The 24,861-nt window shown below is 41.6% G+C and overlaps 1 protein-coding gene across 1 annotated transcript in view; it reads right to left on the bottom strand.

Moving 5' to 3' along the window:
- CSMD2 (CUB and Sushi multiple domains 2) overlaps positions 1–24,861 on the bottom strand; it is a 600,117-nt gene that overhangs the window by 33,062 nt on the left and 542,194 nt on the right. The window contains exons 54-56 of the mRNA XM_047083843.1: positions 19,929–20,102; positions 16,809–16,997; positions 2,965–3,138 (exon numbers count right to left, since the gene is read on the bottom strand). Coding sequence (XP_046939799.1) covers positions 2,965–3,138; positions 16,809–16,997; positions 19,929–20,102 — 537 coding nt within the window. The remainder of the gene's footprint in view (positions 1–2,964; positions 3,139–16,808; positions 16,998–19,928; positions 20,103–24,861) is intronic.

Here is a 24,861-nt window from a genome sequence, read left to right as displayed (position 1 = left end):
TGCACGTGAATGGGAGAGGGCCAGAGGGAGAGGGAAAGAGAGAATCTATCTTAAGCAGACTCCATGCCCAGCATGGAACCTGATGTGGGGCTTGATCTAATGACCATGAGATCATAACCCGAGGCAAAATCAAGAGTTGGACACTTAACCAACGGAGGCACCCAGGCATCACAAAAGCATTCACTCTTTTTTTTTTTTTTTTAATGTAGGCCCCACACCCAGTTTGGAGCCCAAAATGGATCTTGAACTTTTGACTCTGAGATCAAGACCTGATCTGAGATCAAGAATTGGATGCTTAACCAACTGAGCCACCCAGGTGCCCCCCAGGAGCCTATTCTGACAGAATGGTCCTCACTGTGGTGTTTAGGGCTCTGTTTCAGTGATAGAAAGGAATCTAGGATAGAATATTGTACCATGAGGGCAGATGGTAACTGATACCAACTGATACCTCTATAGAGGTATATCAGGAAGATGATGACATTGCAGAGGTGGGCAATGAACAACCTGATGTATTTCTCAAATGCTAGAAATCTCTGCATGTCCTGATGGCCCAGGGACTTATAACCTGTTATGCATCACCTGGGTGTACGGTCACACAGAATGAGGCTCAGAAGTTTGACCCTGAACTTCTGAATGCATATTTCTTAGGACTGGCAGGAGATGCTATTGCTAAAGATGATATCTATAAATTTCAGGAAGGGAGGAATTATATTATACTCACCAATGTATATCTAACATTGCTTCCTAATCACTTACTCTTCTCATCTCTCATTTTCTTATCTAAAGCATTTAAGATTTATTCATTCCTCAGCTTTAGCACTACTATAATCCCTTCTAATCCTGTCCTCAGAGATCTCCAGCAAAACTCTGCCCATGATTCTCATCTCCAAAGTGTTTGTCATCCTTGATGGATACACAGGAGAAATGACTGTGAACTATTCTTCAGAATATTCAGGTCAGGGATCAAACAACTGAATGCAACACATCCCCTAAAGAGGGGGGTGGTCCATGTCCTCTACTGCTTCCTTTCTTGCTTCTTACTTTTTCATGTTCCCAGGGAGTCAGCTTGTTTCTAGTCTCCCTTGACCTTTGATGTGGCCAAGGAAGAGCCCTTTCTTTCATATGTAGGACTAATGCTTAGGAAGTCACAAAATTTTGAAATTAGGGTTGAAATGGTTTGGAGGTTTTCTAGAAAAGAACTGTTTCACAGCTGTTTCAAGTAGGTCATTTTCCAGAATCTGCTAACACAACTCCAGAGAAGGGAAATTACATTGAGGAGAAAAGATTCTGGATTCCATGCCTTGGGCCAGGAGAATGGCTGTATGTTTGGGTTACCCCTGCTAACAGATAGTAGAGGCTCAAGGCTTTCTTTCTGGCTTCTTTCTCCTGTACTCTGTACTTCCCTTTCCCATGGAGAATAAATATCCCCAAGATAGATAAAATTGGCTTTAAGAACACCATTGACCCAATATCCTAGAGAAGTGTCTAGAGGGAGGAACTTTATGCAAAGGGACGATTCATAGAATGGACTGGTGCAAATGCATGCTTGGGCAGGCATATGGATGGGAAATGCCTGTCTTTCCTCTTTGGAATTCCTTTTCCTCCTGGAACTTGCTCAATGGATAACTCAGGAGGATTCAATTTACATGACTCTGTCTTTTCCATGCTATCTTCCCCAAGTCACTTCCACCAGAAGTACAAACAGAATGGGTTAACAGGCTTTCCACTAGTCTGGGCTAAAGGAGTCTCTGTGGCTGATACATAGTCCTGCCCAGTTCATGAAGTGGATGATTAATGAGATTAATAAAAGTGAGGGGCCAAAGTCCTGGGTGGTAATATAACTGATAGGTCTGAGATTGTCCTGGGCAGCCAGCAGCCCTTTGAAACAGTGGTCAGTATTCAGGAAGTTCTTCTTTCTGGGAAGACCTAACCAATATCTGGTTCAATATTCTGGCAGTGCCCTAAATTTTGGGAGACAGGATCATCTAGGAGCTCAAAATGCAAGAATAGCTACATGTCTTGTGGATGAGGTCCCAAATCAAGGAGAAGGCATCAACAACAGGAGGTTGGGATTCTTACCACTAGAGGGGGTCTGGCATGGGAAGGGATAGGGGCTTCAAGGGGGGCTTCCTAGGGGAACAAAAAGCTATATGAGGAACTACCTTCTTGGGGGTGACATTCTTTATGAGATCCCTTTGAGGGCCAGGAAGGCTCATCTGAAAGGAGACCAAGATCAGGGGTGCTATTTTTTTGCTTGGTAATTTCTGTCATTGGTGAGACAATTCAATTTCAAATATTTTGTTCTGGTAAGACATTACAGATAAACTTCTGGTTTGGATAATATGGATATAAGAGCTATGGCAGTTTCTTACATTTGCTCTTCGGAAAACATGTCAGTGTCCCCATAGAGATTAATAGTAAAACAAATTTATTAATAGAAAAAGTCTGAGATTGGTGTGTGAGGGCAGTAGTGGAGACCTGTATCCCACTAGGCAGCCTTGACATAAGACATGTTGGAGAGGCAGTGGTAAGAAAGTAAGGGAAGCAGGCTGGGGCTTTGGAGTCCCAAACAGGGAAAGAAAGAACACAGGAATGGGTTTGGACCTGGGCCCAGCAACAGGGAGGCTTGAACTCTTCCCAGAAACCTATGGAAACAAATGTCTGGACAGGACTCTGGTCACAGGGGGCCTCACAAGCTTGCATCCTCCCTAGTTTTGTAATCTCTTGGCTGTATGGGTTTGGCCAGAGTAGACCAAGGGGATGAAGCTGGGCTCAGACCACCAAAGGCTGAAGTCTGGTTGGGACCTCTCATAGCTATGCTCTCTGCCTATGAAGGTTAAGATGGGGGTCCAAAAGGTTGGCTTCCCTCCTGTCCATCTGTCACACTCACACCTGGGGAACTCATCCATCTCCCACCAGCCAAGTGTTCCATGGGACCCTCCTCCCTCATGCCAGGCTCCTTACCTGAGCAGTGGGGGAGGGAGCCAGTCCAGTGTCCATCCAGCCCACACATACGGGTGGCATTTCCGAGCAGAGTCCTTTTGCCGGTGCAACTGTAACGCACGACTGCTCCGACAGTATAGCTGTCCCCGGACATCTGGGCATGGGGTGGGGAGCCCGGATGGCCGCAGGACACCACTGTGGGGAAGAGCAAATATGTTAGCAACTCTGCACAGGGATGGATCATCATCATAGGAAACATGTTAGGCTTTCTGTAGCGACAGGCAGAGAAGAAGAGAAACCTTGGGTATCTATTGAAGTTTGCTTCCTGCTGGCACACCTACCTGGCATCAGCAGACAATGCCTACTCAATTTTCCATATCTGTGAAATGAAGAGTAATACTGTTTTTTTATGAATTGAATAAGATAATAGGTGGGAGACTGCTCAGCATGTAGCAGGTATGCAATAATATATTTCCTTTCTTCTTTGCCTCTTGTGCTTACCACTCTCTATTTCCTCACTGCCGTAGGACATACCCAAGGTGTCTCTGGCAGCAGGGTGGCACACATAGTAAACATAAGACAGAACAGATGATCTGTCACCCTACGACTGTCTGCATTGGCTATAGTTTCCAGAATAAGGGCCAGTTCTAGTCCTTTTCCAACTGCATCTTACAGATGCCCACATCAATTGTCTCCAATTTGTCCCCTTTGGTCTGCAAGCTCCCTCTCCTGAGACACCAAATGGTAACTGAACACCAGTGATAAGATTAGAATACCAGATTATCTGAAGAAAATGAAAACAATAGCCTGAAAAGATACATGCACCCCATGTTCACTGCAGCATTATTTACAATAGCCAAAATATGGAAGCAACCTATCTACTGACAAATGAATGGATAAAGAAGATGTTGTGTATAGATACAACAGAATATTATATAGCCATAAAAAGAATGAAACTTGTCATTTGTGGCAGCATGAATGGACTGCAAGGGCATCATACTAAGTGAAATAAGTCAGCCAGGGAAAAACAATTACCATATGATCTCACTTATATGTGGAATCAAAAAAAAAACCCAAACAATGGAGCTTTTAGATACAGAGGATAGATTGGTGGTTGCCAGAGGCAGCGGGTAGGAGGCGGACCAAATGGGTGAAGGAGGTCAAAAAGTACAAACTTCCAGTTATAACATAAATAAGTCATGGGATGTAATGTCCAGCATAGTGACTATGGTTAATAATACTGTATCACATATTTGAAAGTTGCTAAGGAACTAGACCTTAAAAATTCTCACAAGAAACAAAATTCTATAGCTATGTATGGTGAGGGATGTTTATTAGACCTACTGTGGTGATCACTTCACAAATGTATACAAGTATCAAATCATTATGTTGTATACCCAAAACTAATATTATGTTGTATGTCAATTATACCTCAATTAAAAAAGAAAGATTAGAATACCAGAATTGAGATGTACAGGACAGGGCAGGGCAATGCTATCAATGTCACTGGGTTTGCTTCCCATTGTTCTTGCCATAAGTTGATACCAGGTTCTTTCATTTACTCAACACATATTTATTGAGTGCCTATTATGCATTAGGCTCTATTTTATGTGTTTGGGAGAAGAATTTCTATGCTCTCACGGAAATTATATTCTAGTGGAAAAAAGAGACTACAAATAATTAAATATGTAATTCTAGGGGTGTTATGAAGAGAAACAAAGCTCCATCAGGAAAAAGATATTCAGGGGTAGACTGAGCGCTATTTTTGAGTAAGGTGATCAAGGAAGATCTCTCTGAGGAAGTGTCATTTGAACAGTGATTTGAATGATCTAAAGAGGTCTGTCATGCAAGATATGTGGGAAGAGTATTCTGAGGGAAGGAACATCAGGGGTAAAGGCCCAGCGGCACAATGAGCTTAGTGTTTTTGAGGAACAGCAAGAAAGCCAGAGATGCAGAATGAACTGAGCAAAGAAAGAATGGAGGACATGTTTGGAGAGGTTGCTAGGAACCAGATCATCGCATAGAATTCAGATTTTATTATAAGCATGATGGGACACCACTGGAGTGATGTGATTTGACTTATACTTTAACAAGATCATTCCAGCTATAATGTAGGAAACATTCCAGTGTGTGGCAAGAAAGAGGGAGCTGCTGCAGTAGTTCAAGAAGAGATGACAATGACTCGGATGGACTAAACTTTGTGGTAGGGTAGGAGATCCTTGTAGTCATTGCTTGTACCCAAAAAGGGCATAGGTCACAGCATATATGATGAACCAGACAGGTGACCAAAGGGATAAAATGTGAGTTGGGCCAGTGACGTCCCTGATGATGGAATTTTGGCCATACACAGGGATGGCATGAATAGGTCATGGGTATCTTTATTTCTCGCTGTGGTCTTGGTGTGTTTCAAGTCCTATTCTAAGTGCCTATGATCTATTTATCTACATATCTATCTATCTATCTATCTATCTATCTATCTATCTATCTAGTGTTTACTTTTGAGAGAGAGAGAGAGAGAGAGAGAGAATATGAGCAGGGGATGGGCAAAGAGAGAGGGAGACACAGAATCCAAAGCAGGCTCCAGGCTCTGAGCTATCAGCATAGAGCCCAACATGGGGTTTGAACCCAGAAACTGTGGGATCATCACCTGAGCTGAGGTTGGATGCTTAACCGACGGAGTCACCCAGGTGCCCCAGTCTATAGATTATCTGCCATGACTACTGCTTAAAATTCCTTCCATCAGGCATGGAGTCCATTTCCCCTCCCCTTGAGTCTGGGCTGGCCTGTGACTTGCTTTGGCCACTGGAAGGTGGTAGAAATGACATTGTGGATTAGGAGGACTGGCAGCTTCTGCCTTCATTTTCTTGGAATACAGCTGCCATGATGTAAGGAAGTCTGGCTTACACTACTGAATGATAAAAAATTACATGGAGACAGGGGCCATGTGGAGAACAACCACAATGCCCCAGGTGACAGCTGGGACCATGTTTCCTGACAAGTTTCCATCTTGGATCTTTAGGTCTAGTTGAGCCTCAGTAGTTAGATGTGCTGTCTCCAGTAAACTCTGCTTGAATTGCCAACCAGAAGCGATACAATGGTTGTTGCATTAAGCTGCTACACTTTGGGGTGATTTGTTACACAATATATAATTGTGGATTATATATTAAATTATAATTAAATGGATATGACTTTGGAAGTCTTGAGGGTAGGGGCTGTATATTGCATGTGGGAAGAATACGAACCATGGTGGCCAAAGGCTGGCTGTGGCACACTGTCTGCAAAGATGGCCACCAACAATTTTTTTCCTTCCGTGTGCATGCATCCTACTCCTCCCACTTATACCTATTATTTCCTCTGCCCTTGAATCAAAATCTTATAGCTTCCTCTTTTGCTCTAAAAATTCAGCCTCCAAGCAAAGAAGACTAAACCATCCTGCTAGAGAGAGTAGCCACATGGACAGAGGCCACAGGGAGGAGAAGAGTCGGCACAAAGCCCCAAAGATGTAGGTGAGGCCATCTTGGACTCTCTAGTCCTAATTGAGCCAGTGGGGCACAGATGAGCCAACCCTGCTGTGATGGTTCATTTTATGTCATTGTGTGAAATTGACTGGGCCACATGATGCTCAGATATTTTGCCAAACATTATTCTGAGAGGGGGTTTGAATGAGATTAACATTTGAATAGGCACACTGAGTAAAGCAGACAGCCCTCCCCATTTGTGACTGGGCCTCATCCAATCTATCTCTTTTTTTATGTTTCAAGTTTTTATTTAAATTCTAGTTAACATACAGTGTAATATTAGTTTCAGGAGGTAGAATTTAGTGGTTCATCACTTACATATAACACCCAGTGCTTATCACAAGTGCCCTCTTTGATACCAAGCTCTTGAAGGCCTGAATAGAACAAAAAGGCAGAGTAAGAGAGAATTCTCTTTTTCTGTCTGTCTTTGAGCTGGGACATCAGTCTTTGCCTATCTTTGGACTCAGACTTGGACTAAAATTTATACTATTGGTTCTCCTGCTTCTTGGGCTTTCAAACTCTGACTACTGTCTGCTCTCCTGGGTCTCTAGTTTGCCAAATGCAGATCTTGAGACTTCTTAGCCTCCATAATTGTGTGAAACAATAGATAAAAACATAGATCTATCTACACCCCCTTAAACCTGTATCTGTATCTGTATAATCTCCCATTGCTTACTGGTTCTATTTCTCTGGAGAACTCTGACTAATCCACCTGCTAAGCCTTGAATTCTAGACTTATCTCACTGTAAGAAAATATAAACATTTGGTATTTGAAGGCACTAAGTTTTGAGATGTTTGTTACACAGAAATACATAACTGATATATCTATTTATCCTTAAGATAGCCCTATAAGGTAAGCACTATTTTTTTTTTAAATTTTTTTTTCAACGTGTATTTATTTTTGGGACAGAGAGAGACAGAGCATGAACGGGGGAGGGGCAGAGAGAGAGGGAGACACAGAATCGGAAACAGGCTCCAGGCTCCGAGCCATCAGCCCAGAGCCCGACGCGGGGCTCGAACTCACGGACCGCAAGATCGTGACCCGGCTGAAGTCGGACGCTTAACCGACTGCGCCACCCAGGCGCCCCGGTAAGCACTATTTTAATCTCAATCTCACTGATGAGGAAAATGAGGCATGGGGAAGAAAAAAAAACTTACCCAAAGTCACAGACCTATTCAATGGTAGAATTAGTTCTTAAAACCAGGCAAATGGACTCCAGAGGTCACATTCTTAAGTACCATAATTAACTCTCTTCTGCAATACTATTTTTATTTTATTTTATTTTGTTTTATTTTTTATCTTTTAAATATGAAATTTATTGTCAAATTGGTTTCCATACAACACCCAGTGCTCATTCCAACAGGTGCCCTCCTCAATACCCATTACCCACCCTCCCTGCCTTCCCACCCCCCATCAACCCTCAGTTTGTTCTCAGTTTTTAAGAGTCTCTTATGTTTTGGCTCCCTTCCTCTCTAACCTTTTTTCTTTTCCTTCCCCTCCCCCATGGTCTTCTGGTAAGTTTCTCAGGATCCACATAAGAGTGAAAACATATGGTATCTGTCTTTCTTTACATGACTTATTTCACTTAGCATAACACTCTGCAGTTCCATCCTTGTTGCTACAAAAGGCCATATTTCTGCAATACTATTTTAATACTATGAATGCATTCTGTCCTTCTGCAAGGAATGGAGTCTCTAGTTATAATTTAAATGATTTTATGACAGTTTATTAGAAATTTCTGGATTTCTAGAAATTGTCCAATTTAAACTCTGTAATGATTTTTCTTTTTTTTTTATTTTATTTTATTTTTGAGACATAGAGAGACAGAGCATGAACGGGGGAGGGTCAGAGAGAGAGGGAGACACAGAATCCGAAACAGGCTCCAGGCTCCGAGCTGTCAGCACAGAGCCTGATGCGGGGCTCGAACTCACGGAGTGCGAGATCATGACCTGAGCCGAAGTCGGTCGCCCAACCGACTGAGCCACCCAGGCGCCCCTGTAATGATTTTTCAAATAAACCCATTTTAAATGGAAATAAAACATACATACATAAAAGAAAAACACAGTAAGCATAAGCATATAGGTTAGTGAATTGTCACAAAGCAAATACACCCAGGTAACCACCATTCATATCAGGAAATGGAATATCACCAGCACCTCAGAAGCTCCTTCATGCCTTCTATCTACCTCCTCCTCCCCAAAGTAAGCCACCATCTTGACTTCATACGCCATTATTTAGCTTGCCTATTTTTGAATTTATAAGTGGAATTTATAAGTGGAATCATACGGTATATAATCTTTTGTATTTGGCTTCTTTTACTAAACATTATGTCTATGATATTCATCGATGCTATGTTTAGCAGTACGTCTTTCATTATCACTGCAATATACCAGGAGTTAGCAAACTTTTTCTGTAAGAGGCCGGAGAGTAATATCTTAGGCTTTGAGGACTACACATAGTCTCTGTTGCATACTCTTCTTTTTTTCTTGTTTTTTTCCACATTGCTCTAAAAAAAAAAATTCTTATGTCTTAGCCACAGGTTGGATTTGGTCCATGAGCCAAGTTTGCTAATCCCTGCTATATACCATTTGTATTATTTGCTGTGTAACAAATTGCTCCAATAAACATTTACTATCGCTCATGGTTTCTGTGGGTCAGGAATTTAGGAGTGGCTTAGCTGGATGGTTCTGGCTCAAGATTCTCCATGAGTTTGTACATAAGATGTTGGCTGTGGCTGCAGTCATCTGAAGGCTTGACTGGCTTCCCCTGAGAGTGACTGATCCAAGAGAGCAAGTTGGAGATAGAAATGTCTTTTATGATATATCTTTGTGAGTCACACACCACCAGTTGACACAGACTAACCCTGGTACAGTGTAGGAGGATATTATGCAAAGGCAAGAACACCAGCGGGGGGGGGGGGGGGTCATTGGGACCATCTTCAAGGTTGACTGCTCTATCACTGCGTGAATATACTGCATTTTTTCATCCATTTCTTGTGATAGACATTTGGGTTGTTTCCCATTTGGGGCTTTTATGAATAACACTGATAAGAACATTTTTGCTCATGTTTATTGATGAACACATATATGTTGGCTATTCCTAATGATTTCTGTGATTGCAGTTGGCTGGCTGTTTTTCTGATGTTCTTATTTGGCTTTAAAATATTTCTTTGGCTAATTTGAGGACAGTGTTAAATTATGGTAATATCTAATATAATCTCTGAAACAGTATATGCAATGCCTGATATTATTTTTTTTGTCATTGGCTTGATCTAGGCTACTTGGGTATCTGTAAAATTAGTAACCAGAATATACTCTATTGTTTTATTCCTTTCCTGTGGTTTATTCTTTTAAAGGAGGAAAAAGTCAACCATAAAAATGTGACAAAAAATAAAGCACTGTCAATACCATTCAGCTGCTGTGGGTAAGGAAAATCAAGAAAGGATGTAAGATAATAAAGAGGAACAACTTATATTCACTGTATATTTGCATTCAAATCGGGGAGGTGAAGAACAAAAGAGAAGGTGAATAACAGCTGTTGTATTTCTCAGTTTGTCAAATATAAAAGCATTTAAAAATGTTTTCAATGTTCATGCCCGTGTCCAAATGGGATACACTGCAGTGGCTGTTTAGTTTCTAACTGCAAATAAGTTTATTTTTATTTTTTTCCCTAGCTGCAAGTAAGTTTAAATGTGTACATAAAAATTGGTAAGACAGATATTTAGCACTGCTAATAGTAGCAAATTTTCTTGCATTACACAGAATACACATATAACAGGGGATTGAGAAAAAAGCATAAATTGTAATTCAGCAAAGACAATAATACAAATCAGCAATTAATAGACTACACTAGGTCCTACAGCAGAAGGACACCATGTGGGTTGAAAGTTGTATGAAAGTTGTAGTAATGGCCGGCCAGCCTCTGGCACTTCCACTGTTTTCTAAAGCACTTTATCAGGGAAGTAGCATATGCTATAGACCCGGGTCACGCATTTTCCTTGGTCCCTGCACATCCATGCCAATTAAAACAGTTTGCCTTAACCTGGAAGGAACCGTTGATTTTCATTGACTGGGTTGATTAGGGGATATATAAGGTACTCTACAATTTTCCACAAGCCTATTCACAGGTAACTTGGTCTTCCAGAAGTAAAAATTTAGTTAGCCCACTAATATAATGTCATGATAATCATGCAATATCAGTGAAAATGGTTTCACTTAAAGTTACTTGGGGATCTTATAGGTAGTGAAGTTTCCTTAGATTTATAGGTAGACGGGGAAAGCCCACCAAGCCCAGTGATAGTTGATTATCCAGAACAGAATTTTAGCTCAACTTTAAATTAGTTCAACCTAAAAAAACGATAATATTAGTGTAAATTACTAACGTGGAGAGACCTGGGGAAATCTATCAGAGATCAACAATATGAATGAGAATTTCAGACACACAGAGAATCACACAAGAAGGTCTAATTTGGAGACCCAGAAGTAGTGAAAGAAGAGAATGAGGGGTGACAATATAGAACTGATAGCTGAGAACTCCCCAGATGTCAAAAAATATCTAAGAAGCCTAATGAATCCTAAGAAGGATAAATAAAATATCTAAACACAGTGTAAAAAAATTCAGAATGCCAACAAGAAAGAAAGGATCTTAAAGTCAATGAAGTAAAAAAATAATAAGGCTACCTAAAAAGTACAATGATTAGATTGAAAGCAGACTTCTCATTAATAATAAATGCCAGCAGAGTGCACCAAGGGAAATGTGTCAATGTGGACTTTGATCCAGCTAAATTATCATTTAATAACTAGGGAAAATGCAGGACACCAAAGACAGAGACAGACTTTTCAAAGGAGTGAAAGACTGATAGCTGACTTCTCTGTAGCAATAAAAGAGGTCAGAAGGTATTAGAGAAATTTCTTTAATGGGCTGAAAGAAAATAGCTACCAGCTTGGATTTCTAAACCTACTGGAAATATCTTTCAAAAATGAGGGACAAATAAATGTATTATAGACAAACAAAAACTGACAGTATTTGCCACCAGCATATCTTCATTGAGTAAGATTCTAATGAATGTTCTTCAAATAGCGGGAAAATGATCCCATGAGGAAGGACAAGGTATAAGAAGAAATGAAAAGCAAAGAAAGTGGCAAATATGTGGCTAAATCTGAGTAAACAATAATTGCACAGGACAACAACAATAATACATTGTGGGTTTTAAAAAACAAGGCACAAAAAATAAATAAAAAACAAGGCACAATTAAGATATAAGAAAACAATAATGTAAAAGTCAGAAAAACATATGGAGTTAAAGAGTCCTAATGTTCTTGTATGATATAGGAAGAAGAGAGAAAGATTAACTTTAGACTTTGGTAAGTGAAGTTGTTCCTGTTATAATTTCTAACATAGCCATTAAAATGTAGAGTGTATAACTTACTTATTAGTAAAGAAGAAAAAATGGAGTTATAAAACTTGTTAATCTGATAAAAAAAGAGAAAAAAGAAACTGAGTAGGACAAACAAAAAACACAAAATAAGATGTTAGATTTAAGCCTAAATATATCAGTAATATGACATGTTTAAAATGATAAAAAAATACTTTCAACAAAGAATTCTATAGCTAGCAAAACTATCCTTCAAACATGAAGTGGAATTAACAAATTTCTGGATGAACAAACACTGAGTATGAGAATGCATCACTAGCAAACCTAGAAAGAAATTCTAAATTATAAAGAAATTCTACAGGAAGTCTTTCAGACTGAAATGAAAGGACTGAAGTCACAGGAAGAACTAAAAAATCCTAAAACAGGTAAAAGTAACTACATAGGTAAATATAAACTGCAGAATAAGTGTTTTTTTGTTTGTCTGTAATCTTTCTTCTTCTGAGAAATGGCATGAAGCAATAATTGGAAATATGTATTGATAAGCATACAATGTCTAAAGTTGTAATTTGTATAACAATAACAACACAAAGGACAGGGAGGTAAGGGAGCTTTGTAAGAGCAAATCTTCTGCATACAACTGAAATTAAGTTAGTGTTATTACAAACTATATTGTTATAAGTTAAGATGTTAATTGTAATTTCCAGAATAACCACTAAGAAAATGACTTAAGAAACGCACAGTGAATAACAAATTAAAATGTTAAATTAGAAAAGATCTATTTAATGCAAAATAAAACAGCAATAGAACAAAGAACCAAAAAACCTCTCCAAACTCAAAAGCCAAAAAACACAAAACCATAAGATACATAGGAAACAAATAGCAAAATGGGTGATATAAAGCCTACCTTATCAATAATTATACTAAATGTTGATTAAATACATAAAAGGCAGAAATTAGCAAATGAATAAAAAACATGATCCAACTACATGCTGTCTAAAAGAGACATCCTTTAGACTCAAAGATGCAAATGGACTGAGAGTAAAAGATGGGAAAAGATATACTGTACATACAGAGACTAAACAGAGGCTGGTATGGCTATCCAGACCAGCTATCTGATATTATCAGATAGGATAGACTCTGAGGCAAAAATTGTCGTTAAACACAGGAAGGACACAGAAAATTTCATATTGATAAAAGGATCAATCCATCAATAAGATAAAATTATAAACATATATGCACCTAACAGAGATCCCAAATACATGAAACAAAAAATAACAGAATTGAAAGGAGAAATAGATAAGTCAACAATAATAGTATGAGATTTCACCACCCCATAGAACAAGACAAAGATCTACAAGGAAATATGGTGACCAACACTATAAACCAACTAGACCTCACAATCATCTAGAGAACACTCCCTGTAGTTAACAGCAGAATAAATGCTCTTTTCAAGTGCACATGAAATGTTCTCTAGGTTAGACCATGTGTGAAGCTATAAAATAAGTCTCCATAAATTTAAAAAGATTGAAATCATACGAAGTATGTTCTCCAACTACAATGTGATGAAATTAAAGATCAAGAATGGAAGGAAATTGAAAAATTTACAAACATATGGAAATTAAAAAACCACTCCTAAATAACCAATAAGTCAAAGAAGAAATCAGAAGAATAATTAGAAAATACTTTGAGGTGAACAAAAATGAAAACAGAACATACCAAAACTCATGAGACGTAGTGATAGCAGTGTTCTGAGAGAAATTTATAACTGCAAATGCCTACATTAAAAAGAAGAGATCTCAAACCAACAAACCAACCTTTCCCCTTAATAAAGTAGAAAAAGACAAGCAAATTAAACTGAGAGCAAACAGAAGAAAGGAAATAATAAAGATAGTAGCAGAGATAAATGAAATAGAAAATAGAGGAAAAAAACAAAAGCTATGAACATGAACAATTGTATGCAAACAAATCAGATAATTCAGATGAAATGGACAAATTCTTTTTTTTTAATTTATTTTATTTTTTTGAGAGACAGACAGAGTTTGAGCAGGGTAAGAACAGAGAGAGAAAGAGGAAAGAGGAAAGAATCCTAAGCAGGCTCCAGGCTGTGAGCTGTCAGCACAGAGCCTGATGCAGGGCTTGAACCCACAGACCATGAGATCGTGACCCGAGCCAAAGTCAGAGGTTTAACTGACTAAGCCACCCAGGCGCTCCAGAAATGGACAAATTCTTAAATGTTCACAAACTACCAAAACTTACTGAAGAAGAAATGGAATATCTGAATAGAGTTATAGCAAATAAATGGAATCAAACAATAATCAAAAAACTTTCAAAGAAAAGCCCAGGACTAGATGATTTCACTGCTGAATTATATCAAATTTTTAAAGAAGAAATAGCACTAATCTTTCTATTTCTGAAAACATAAGGAGAAGGACGTTTCCTGACTCACTTTATGAAGCCAACATCATCACCCTGATCCTAGAACCAAAGACATCGCAAAGAAAGGAAACTATAGACCAATATCCCTTATGAACATAGCTGCAAAAATCCTCAACAAAATACTAGTAAACCAAATCCAGCAGCATATTAAAAGTATTATACTTGGCCAAGTGTGATTTGTTTTTGGAACACAAGAGTAGTTCAACATCTGAAAATCAATCAGTGTCATATACCATATTAATACAATGAAGAGGGGAAATCTCAATAGATGCAGAAAAACCATTTGGCAAAATCCAACACTGTTTCACGCTAAAAATTTTCAATAAACTAGGAGTAGAAGGGAAATTCCTCACTAGGAGTAGAAGGGAAATTCCTCACCCCTAAAGGGAATTTACATAAACTTTACAGCTAACATTATACTTAATGGTGAAAAACTGAAAGCTTTTCTCCAAAGACTAGGAACAAGGGAAGGATGCCTGTTTTGCCACTTCTGTTCAACATTGTCTTGGAAATTCTTGCTAGGGCAATTAAGTAAGAAAAATAAATAAAAGGCATCCAGATTGGAAATGAAGAAATAAAACTATATCTATTCACAGATGATATGATCTTGGACTATTATATTACATTGGATTAAGCAATGGTTTCTTAAATATGCCACCAAAAGCACAAGCAACAAAAGAAAAAAAATACATAAGTTGGATTTCATTAAAACTAAAAATTTTCATGCACTGGAGGACATTATCCAGAAGTAAGAAGATAATCCACAGAAAGGGAGAAGTTTGCAAATGATACATCTGATAGGGGTATAGTATCCAGAATACATATAGAACTGCTAAAACTCAGTAATACAAAGACAAACAATCCGATTTAAAAGTGGGTAAAGAACTTAAGTAGAAGTTTCTCTAACGAAGAGATACAAATGGCCAAGAAGCACATAAAAAGATGCTCAACATCATTAGTCATTAGGGAGACGCAAATCAAAACCACAATGAGATTCCACTTTAATACCCACTAGCATGGCTATAATGAAAAAGATGGACATAACAAGTGGAGGTGAGGGTGTAGAGAAATTGGAACCTTCCTACCCTGCTGGTGGGGATGTAAGATGGTGCGGTCACTTTGGAAAACAGTTAACCTCAAAAAGTTAAACATGGAGTTACTATATAATTGGCCCAGCAATTCCACTCTTAGGTATATGCCCCAAAGAACTGACAACATATGTTCACACAAAGACCCAGGCATAAATGTGTGCAGCAATATTATTCATAATAGCTCAAAAGTGGAAAGAACTCCAATGTCCATCAACGGATGAATGGATAAATAACTATAGTATACCCATACACTAGAATGGTATTTGGCCATAAAAAAGAATGAAGCACTGATATGTGCTACAACATGGATGAACTTTGAAAACCTTAAGGTAAGCGGAAGGAGCCACACACACAAGGCCACATGTATATTTACATGGAATGCCCGGAATAGGCAAATATTTAGATAGAAGGTAGATTAATGGTTCCCAGGGACATAGGGGTAGTGGAGATTCACCTGAAGGAACAAGAGGAGAGAGCAGGAGGTCAAGGGACAGTTTCCTCATGTGGATGTGTGAGGTTAGTAACCGAGTATCAGGGTTCTGAGCACCTCCCCTCTCTCTCCCGCCATTTTTAGCATGTTGTTCCCATATATTTTTTTCTAATAATAATTATGCAGTCATTGTTGATGGAGATGTAACAGATACTATACTAGGCACTTTTTATGGCTTTTCTATTTTTCTTTTTTTTTAGAGAGAGTGAAAGCATGAGCGGGGGGAGGGGCAGAGACAGAGAGAGAGAGAAAGAGAGAGAGAGAGAGAGAGAGAGAGAGAGAGAGAGAGACAGAATCCTAAGCAGGCTCCATGCCCAGTGTGGAACCTGATGTTGAGCTCAATCCCACAACCATGAGATCATGATCTAGGCTGAAATCAAGAGTCTGATGCTTAACTGACTGGGCCACCCAGGTGCCCCCTGCTTTTCTAATTTAACTCTTTAATAACTTTATGGAATAGGTATTAGGGTCATTTTTATAGATGAAGAAATGGAGGCTTGAAAGCTTAATAGACTTTTGTCAAACCAAACAGCTTGTTTAGGGGCAAAGCCAGAATTCACATCTCAGTCAGTCTGCCTCCAGAGTCTGTGGCATTTCTGCTTCAGTCCTTCAAAAGAAAGGGGTTCATGTGTTATTTTTCTGGAAAAGCAAGGAAGGGGTAAGGTTTGAGACAGTGTCATGCCAGGCAGTCTGTTGTGGAGGCAGAGCGCCCTGAGGGCTAAAGAGGATAGCAGTGCAGCAAAGAGGAAAGAGAAAGAGGAAAGTACTCTAGCTAGGAAGAGAGAGAGTGCATAAGTTGGTGTGAAACTAACCCAACAGGGCCTAAGATGCAGACAGAGTGACTGTCATTGTGATGTAACACACACACACACGCACGAGGAGGACATGTACTTGGACATGGGCCATCCCGTCAGTCTGCACGGGTGATCACTTTGAGTCAATGACATCTACTTACAGAGACACTGGGGGCGGGGACGGTCCCATGTGCCATCTCCCTGGCAGCTGAGCACCGGGGTGCCCAGGAGGTAGAAGCCGTGGTTGCATTGGTAAGACACAGTGGTGCCGTAGCTGAACCTGTGCGGGCCGCTGGCATGGACTTGACGTAGGCTGTTTTCTTGGTGCCCAGGATCGGTGCAGTTGATGACTGTAATGAAAGGGGACAATTAGACACAGAAACCAGGATGCAAAGATTGTCTTATGCTTCTAAACGGGAATTCACATGTCCAAACAGGCATGCATTCCCAGTATGGCAAAATGTCCAGACAAATTGGTAGCACGAAGCCGATCCTGCCTGGGAGGGTGAGCTGGTCCTCAGGCTGCTGTACTTCCTGATCACTGATTTTGATAGCCTGGTTAAGGGATTCATTCTTCCACGTCTTGCTAAACTCGCCTGACTGGAGAAGCCTTCCCACCTCCTCCCAGACTGGTTAACCTCTGCCCTGGCAGCGGTCCTTTGCACGAACCTCTACTGCTGACCTTATCAGCCTAGATGGTGAGTTGTTTGAATACATGAGTCCCCTGAGGGCATGACTCCCTTGTCTCTGGGTGCCCTAACCCTGGTGTAGCAAGGCTGCTGATCGTTGTAGAACAGATGCAGCTGAGCTGACTGCAACAGGGGTTGGTCTTTTTTGGAAAGTGTTTTAACCACTTTTTAAAATTTTATTTATTTATTTATTTATTTATTTAAAGTTTATTTATTTTGAGAGAGAGAGAGACCACGCAGGAGCCGGGGAAGGGCAGGGACAGAATGAGAGAGAGAGAGAGGATCCCAAACAGGCTCTGTGCTGTCAGTGCAGAGCCCTACATGGGGCTTGATCTCAAGAACTGTAAGATCATGACCTGAACTGAAATCAAGAGTTGGACACTTAACCCACTGAGCCACCCAGGCATCCCAGGATAGGTATTTTTAAAAAATCTTTGATAAATTTTTAAAATGTAAGATATTTCTACCTTTGACAAACTTCTCTGAGGCTCAGAGAGGCTGGCGTCACAAAATAAATACATAACATGCATTGATTCTCACTATTTATCGCCATATATCGAATGCCAAGCAGTGTGCTGGGCAGTAAAGATAACACAGAATTTTCAATTGAGAGTAGAATTTCTCCACCTTGGCACTGTGGACATTTTGGCTGCTAATTCTTTGTTGTGGGGGCAGAACTATGTATTGTAGGATGTTCAATAGCATCCTTGGCCTCTACCCACTAGATGCCAATAGAAACCCTCCAGGTGTGACAATGAATATCTCTAGATATCTGTCCCCTGTTGGGGCAGAGGATGGATAAAATCATCCCCAATTGGGAACTGTTGGTCTAGAGAGAAAAGGACAAACAAGCAATTATTTTGTTTGATAAGTGCTCTGATAGGGGTAGCAGAGAATGTTCTAGAAGCACAAAGCAGTGCATCTAGCCCAGTGTAGGAGGTGGAGCAGGAAAGTCTTCCAAGAAAAGGTGACATTTAAGCTGGTTCTTTTTTTTTTAATTTTTAAAAACATTTATTCATTTTTTGATAGAGAGAGAGTGTGAGTGGGGAAGGGGCATAGACAGAGGAAGACACAGAATCTGAAGCAAGCTCCAGGCTCTGAACTGACAGCACAGAGCCCGATGCAGGGCTTGAACTCACGTACCGTGAGATCATGACCTGAGCTGAAGTCGGACGCTTAACCGACTGAGCCACCCAGGCGCCCCTAAGCTGGTTCTTGATGGTTGCGTAAAAGTCATCCACACAAAGTGGGACGGAGAAGAACGCATTTGAGGAGACTGTGTGGGAGTGCCCTGGGGACGAGTGAGCACAGGGCACGTGTAAGGAAGAAGTTCAGTGTGGCCAGGGCCCAGTGCAGAGGTGAGGCTGAGGCAGAGGACAGTGCCATTGTAAGGGCATTGGGAAGTCTGGGAAGGCATTTCAAACAGGGAATGGCTTGATCAGATTTGCATTTTAGACTGGCCACTCTGTCAGGGTAGACAATGGGCTGGTGGGAGCAGGACTGGAGGCCATGACTTCTAAGATTTTACCTTAGCCCTCTGATTCCGAGACCGGTCCTGAGTTTGTTACTCTGGGCAGGGGGCTGTGGGGGCAGGAGCTGCAGTTACAGGAGAATTTGTATCTCATGTTGGGGAGATGGAGCACAGCTCTTGATAGGGGATGTGGGATAACAATACCCCAAAGCAACCAAGTTCTAAACTCTTTCCTGCCTGAACAGATGATCGAAGGAAGGCCCAACACCAGCTTATGGAAGTTTTCCCTGTGTTTTCTGAGACTTTCTCTCACTCAAAATGGAATCTTAAAATGTTATGAGAGGGATGTTATTTTTAGGGGTAGTTGTGATGCATCTTCATTTATTTGAAAATTTTGGTCCTTTAATATCAGTTACAAATGACTTGTGACACACTGCACAGACAATCACCGTGCACCCCCACATACTGCAATGAGGAGCCATCCTCCTAGAGACTGTGTCCTCATGACTATAGCAATTCGATCAAGCTCCATGTCAGGGCTGGGGTCGTTCACGTTCTGTCTGCTTTGACACTCCACTCAGATGTCACTGAGTCTGCCAGGCTATTCCTGGTATGAGGCAGCTCCATTTGCCCCTACTATTGTGACCAGCCATGAAATGCTTTAGAAACTATTTCTTAAGTAGCCCAGATGAGGCCAGAACATCCTGTGCTCAGTCTCTGCTTCTTGGGTTCTTTTCTTCCTCCCTGCTTCATTCCAACCCCTATGCTCTTTGCTTTTTATTTTTCATTCTAAGTTTTCTGATTTTTTCTTTTGTCAAGAATGGGGCTTTATATGATAAGGATGAGTTATTTGTTCTATGAAATGTAAGCAAGAAGACTGCTTTCCATTTCTGTTTTGGAAGTTGCAACTTATTTGTTTTGCTTATATAACCAATGATGAAATCTTACATGGCTGTATCTGGGAGATGAGAAAGTCCTCATTTATGACCCTTCTTTGCCCTCAGTTTTCCCTATCCGAATCAAAATAACACCAGGACTGAATCCACTGGCCTGTGCTGCGGGGTCACCCCCACAGATGGTAGCGGTACGGGGGGTGAGGAGGGAGAAGAATGGTGACTCACTTCTGCAGGTGGGCAGCGTGTCGCTCCACTGCCCGCTGGCCAGGCACTGGGACCTAGCAGCCCCCTCAGCCATATACCCAGGGTTGCAAACAAACTTAACCACATCGTTGAGGTTAAACTGGTTGCCCTGAGTGAGGCCGTTGATTGGGTTGCCTGGGTGTCCACAGGTAATTGCTGCAACCAAAACAGAAAATAGGTAAGCCCTCCTATTATTCCATACCCCTAAAGTGCATCGTTTTTCTCACCTGGTGTTTCTCATGCCCATGAGTGAAGTTCAGGCCTAAGTCTAACTATAGTCTCTTAGCTGTAAAACCTCTATTTCCTGAAATCAGCATGGGGACATACCTTCTTCCTTGAAGGCACATCTGTAGCTTGGACAACTTGAGGGAAATCACTCTGTGACTCCCCATGAGGCATTAGGCCTGGACTGTAGTTCTGTTGTCCGGGTCGTCAGTCCTGCTCATTTTCTCTGCCTCTATCCCTGTCGTACCCCATGCCCACTCTCCATCACTGGATGCGATGACTACCCCTCAGCGGATTCAGGCCCAACCTACTTCCTGGCTGAGCTTGACAGAGCCAGAGTCAATGCTAACTACACCCGAATGGAGGGATTGCTCCCCATGCCAGACCAGTGGCTCAGCCAAAGCTGTTGTTGAGAGCACAGTCCTTCCCCTCTACTCCTTCCAGATGAAGGGAGTTCAATCCGTGTAATTTCTGGCCCTTCTCTGTGCAATTTGGGAAGAATGAGCAGTCATGCTTGGCCCAGTTCTGCCCTCTTCCTCTTGGGACCTGGCGCCTGTGAGTGGCAGTGCTCTCTGCTGCTCCCCTGAAGACAGGCTCTCCCCAACAATGGGGCGGGGGAGGTGTTGTCCTTGCAGCCTTGCCTCTGATGGTGTGAATCCACTCCATTCTGGGTTTGCTTTTTTTTTTTTTTTTTTTTTTTAGCAGACCCCATATGGCTTTTACTTTAAACTATGGCTTCCAACATAGGCTTTATTAGTAATAAAGGTGATATTCTGGAATCCTTGCAGGCCATTTTATTTTGTGATTTGTTCAATTATAGGCAGGGCAGTGGGGGAGAACCCAGTGCTCAAAGGCCTGGCCCCAGAGTGCAAGGGTCACCACTTTGTCCCAGCTTCGTCCTTCCTCCTGGAGCTGGAGTTGATCCCTCCATGCAGTGGCACTGGTCTCTCTGAGGTCTCCTGAAAATAAGTGCCTGCCTCAGAGCCTTGGCACTTGCTTTCCCCTCTGCCAGAACATCCGTTGGCTCCTGCCCTCACATCTTCAGGTCTCCCCTCAAATGTCACCGTTTCAGCGAGGCCATCCCTTATGACCCAATAAACAACCTCCCCAGCACTGCCCGGGCCCCTTGCCTTCTCCACTTTTCTCCACAGTAATGGACATGCTCTACATGCAGCTCTTTGTTTGTTCATTGTTATCTCCCTCCACCTCAAGGTCAGCTCCATGGGGGCAGGTTCTTTGTTTCTTGCGACATCCTTGGGGTTGGGACCAGTGCCTGACATACAGGAGCTTGATAAATACTTGCTGACTGGAAGACCGGTGAGCACATGGATGCGTGGGTACCAGGGTTTCTGCTTTGCTCCTTAGCCCTTAGTTCTCTGTAGCACCTGCCTGGTACCCTACCTAGTCTCTTCAGACTGAAGTCTCAGTTGATGCTTTTGCCAGCTCTTTCTCTTGGTTCTGGATTTTGAGGCTGAGAAACCACGAGGAATGTTTTCTTACCCCAATAACTGGATCCACGAAGAGCCCACCCCAAACCATGATGGTGTGAATGGAGATGGGGGAGCGAGAGCAGGCAGGAGGCGGGGCCCAGTTTTTGCTGTGGCCAACTCTGGCATCATTCTGGGTCAGTTCTCTTATGTAAATCTCAACAGTAGTATCCCTGACTCTAGCAGAGAGGGCCGAGCAGAGCAGGGCACATATGTTAGTGGATTGCAGGGGTTTGAGACTGCCAGGTGTGCTAGGATGAGGGTGGGCTGTGGAGGCCAGCAGACCAGGATTTACTACTCAGCTCTGCCCTTTCCTTACTTTGGACAATTCACTCCAAGCTCACTTTCTGTATCTCTAAAGTAAGGATTTTGAATTGCATTAATAGGTTTGCCTTGAAAATAGATTCAAACATTTACTTTTCATTCAACATTACTGAGTTCCTTCTATGTGCTAGGTACCTTGCTCTGCTCTGATGATATACAAGGAGGAATATGATATGGTCTCCAACCTCAGGGAGCCACTTCCCAGTCCAGGGAAGCAGACTGTTAGAACACAGTGTGCTGGTGCTGGGATAGAGGCCCACAAAGAAGAGGGGCATCTACCCTCCACAGGGGAGAGAGTGGGTTAAGGAGGGTTCCCAGAGGAAACAGCATGCCATCTACACTGGATCTCATGGATGAACAGGACCCTGCCAGATCAGCAAGGTGGGGGGAGAGGGGAGACAATCTTCACAGGGTCTTTGAACTAACGGAAATGATATGCAAAATATTGGGTGGGTGCAGCGTGCTTGGGAGAGGATTCACCCCTCTTCCAGATTCACAAAAGGTCATGAGGCCCCTTCTCAAAGGCTAAGGACCACTCATAAAAGTGAGAGAAGAGTGTTGAGTAGTAAAACCTTTGGGGGTACCACCTCTTGAAGGACAGGTCATGAAAGCACCTGCAAAGGAACTGAGGGGTGGTCAGCAAAGTAGAAAAAATAAAGCCCAGCAGGGGGTGGGAGTGTCCCAGAAGCCACAGGGAGAGCCTCAAGAGGTGTCAGATACCCCAGATAGCTCTGTTTCTCTGGGGACCCTGATTGGTACAGGCTGCAAAGAAGAGGTGGAGAACACCCCACTAGGAAGGAAAATAGAGGTCTCTGTGAAGCTTGAACACTTAACTGGGGCTTGAGGGAAATTAATAGAAAGGAAAGGTAAGCAGTACAGAGGAGACAGTTAAAAATAGATAAAGTTCGCTAAGGAGGCAGGAGGGAGGGGACCTGAGAATCAATGGAGGGCACAGCCTTGGGCCTGGAGAGAGAGACTCTTCTACAGAGGTAGGAGGGAAGGGAGAAGAATAGATGTGTGGGTGGGAAGCAGGAAGAAGAAGGAGTTATTGTTTGATGGCTTCTATCATCTCTGCAAAATAGAAAGTGAGGTTATCTAATCAGCTAATAATTATTGGGGTCTCTCTGCATTATTTCATTTAGTCCCCACAACCCTGTGAGGTAGGCACCATTGTCATCCTCAGAGCAGTCGGGAGACTTGTTTGGGGGCACTGTTTCCAGGTGGCTCTTCTGAGCTCTGAAACCAGCTCCTCTGATTTCAGGCCAGGTTCATTATCTGCCTTCGCTATCTGCTGCGAATGTAGGCGGAGGAGGTGGAGGGTGGGTGTTCAGGGAAGAGGTAAATCGTGCAGTAGCTGTTTGGGGATGGATGAGAGAGCTAACCGAGGAGATATGGGATTGCCAGAAGGTTTGGAGAGTAATATGGAAACCTTGGATTTACACATGGTGACAGGTAACACAGTGCCGACCTCAGGGTAATCACTTATAAATGCTTGTTCTTTTTCTCTTTTCTTCCTCCTCCAGGTACTCCCCACATCTCTGTACTCCAGAATAAAATGGGGGTTGGTCCAAGAGGTACTGGATTCTGGGTAGGATCCGGGCAATCTAGGTCCTGGGTCCAAGTGTCTAAATACCTTACTACACTGCTTTTCAGTGCATACCAGCTCTAAAATTAAACATCTTTAGGCAGACATTCTCCATTTATTTTCTGACTCCAACATTCCCTATTATTTATAACCCACATCTCTGCATGTACATTCTGTGCCAATTCCTTGAAGGCACTGGAATTTGCATCTTCTGGATGAAACCAAATGTTTAGTTTAGACCCCTCTGGAAGAGTGACTGAATAGAGATGGGTCTTGCTTTGTGTAATCCTAACACTTAAGCAGCTATTAAGACTAATTTTTCATGCACTGCTCATTCAATAAGTCTCATTATTGTATTGCTCCATCTCATATAGGAAGAGCCAAATGAAGAAGAATTACAAAATTAAACAACACAACCTGCACTTTACATAAAGGCTCACTTCAGGGAACTTTAAAAAGTGAAGAATTTTCCAAATTACTTCTAGGCAGCTGAGAAGAATGGTGGTCATCTACATCCAAAAAACGAGGAAAATGCAGATTAACAAGAAGAACGAATAAAACTGTAGAAAGCCCAGGCCTGCAGCATAACCAAAAGACAGAGAATGCTATAAACTTTAAAGTATGTGTAAAACAAACATGCCACCCAGGCAAAATGTGTCTCATGCTTCTGTTGCAAGTCTTTGTGGAAAGCAAGACTGTTCGGAAAAGAGAAGAGAGGAGCAGGGAATGGCCTGATATTGATCTAGAGAAAGTCTATTGTAAATGTGAACAAACTGAAAAAGGATCCTGGTATGTCAGTGCACTGACTACAGGAAATGGGCATAAAAGCCTACAAACTTCCCTAAATACCAAAAGAAATGGGGGGGGGGTGGTGAGTAAGGAAAACATCATATAGAGAAAGAAATTCCTGAGTATATCTTACCCACAATAGTTACATAAAACCCGACAGATATAAGACCAAGCATGTAAGTCACAGCAATATATGTGAATGAGTATAACTAACTTATTAAAGGAAATGGTTTTCAAATGGGCTCACAAGGCAAGGCCCAACTCTCTGCTGTGTACAAGATTCAGAAAGGCTAAAATACAGGGATGGCTCAAAGTGTACCAGGCAAATGGAAAAAGGATGAAAGAAGGGCTTGTAAGCCCTATATCAGGCCCAGTGCCAGTCGAACTACAAATTATTAAAAGTGACAGAAGACATCTTAAAGGCTAAAATCACAGTTTGCGATAGATATAATAGTTCTGAATGAGCATGTACCAAATAACATAGCAACTACCTTTATGTAGCAGA

Source organism: Lynx rufus, unplaced genomic scaffold (assembly GCF_022079265.1).
Source record: "Lynx rufus isolate CCGP_SWC_20201006 ecotype Redwood Valley unplaced genomic scaffold, mLynRuf1.p SCAF_2, whole genome shotgun sequence".
In the NCBI taxonomy this organism is placed as follows: Eukaryota; Metazoa; Chordata; class Mammalia; order Carnivora; family Felidae; genus Lynx; species Lynx rufus.
Note: the sequence above shows the minus strand (reverse complement) of the source record. Positions and strands in the feature narration are given on the sequence as shown.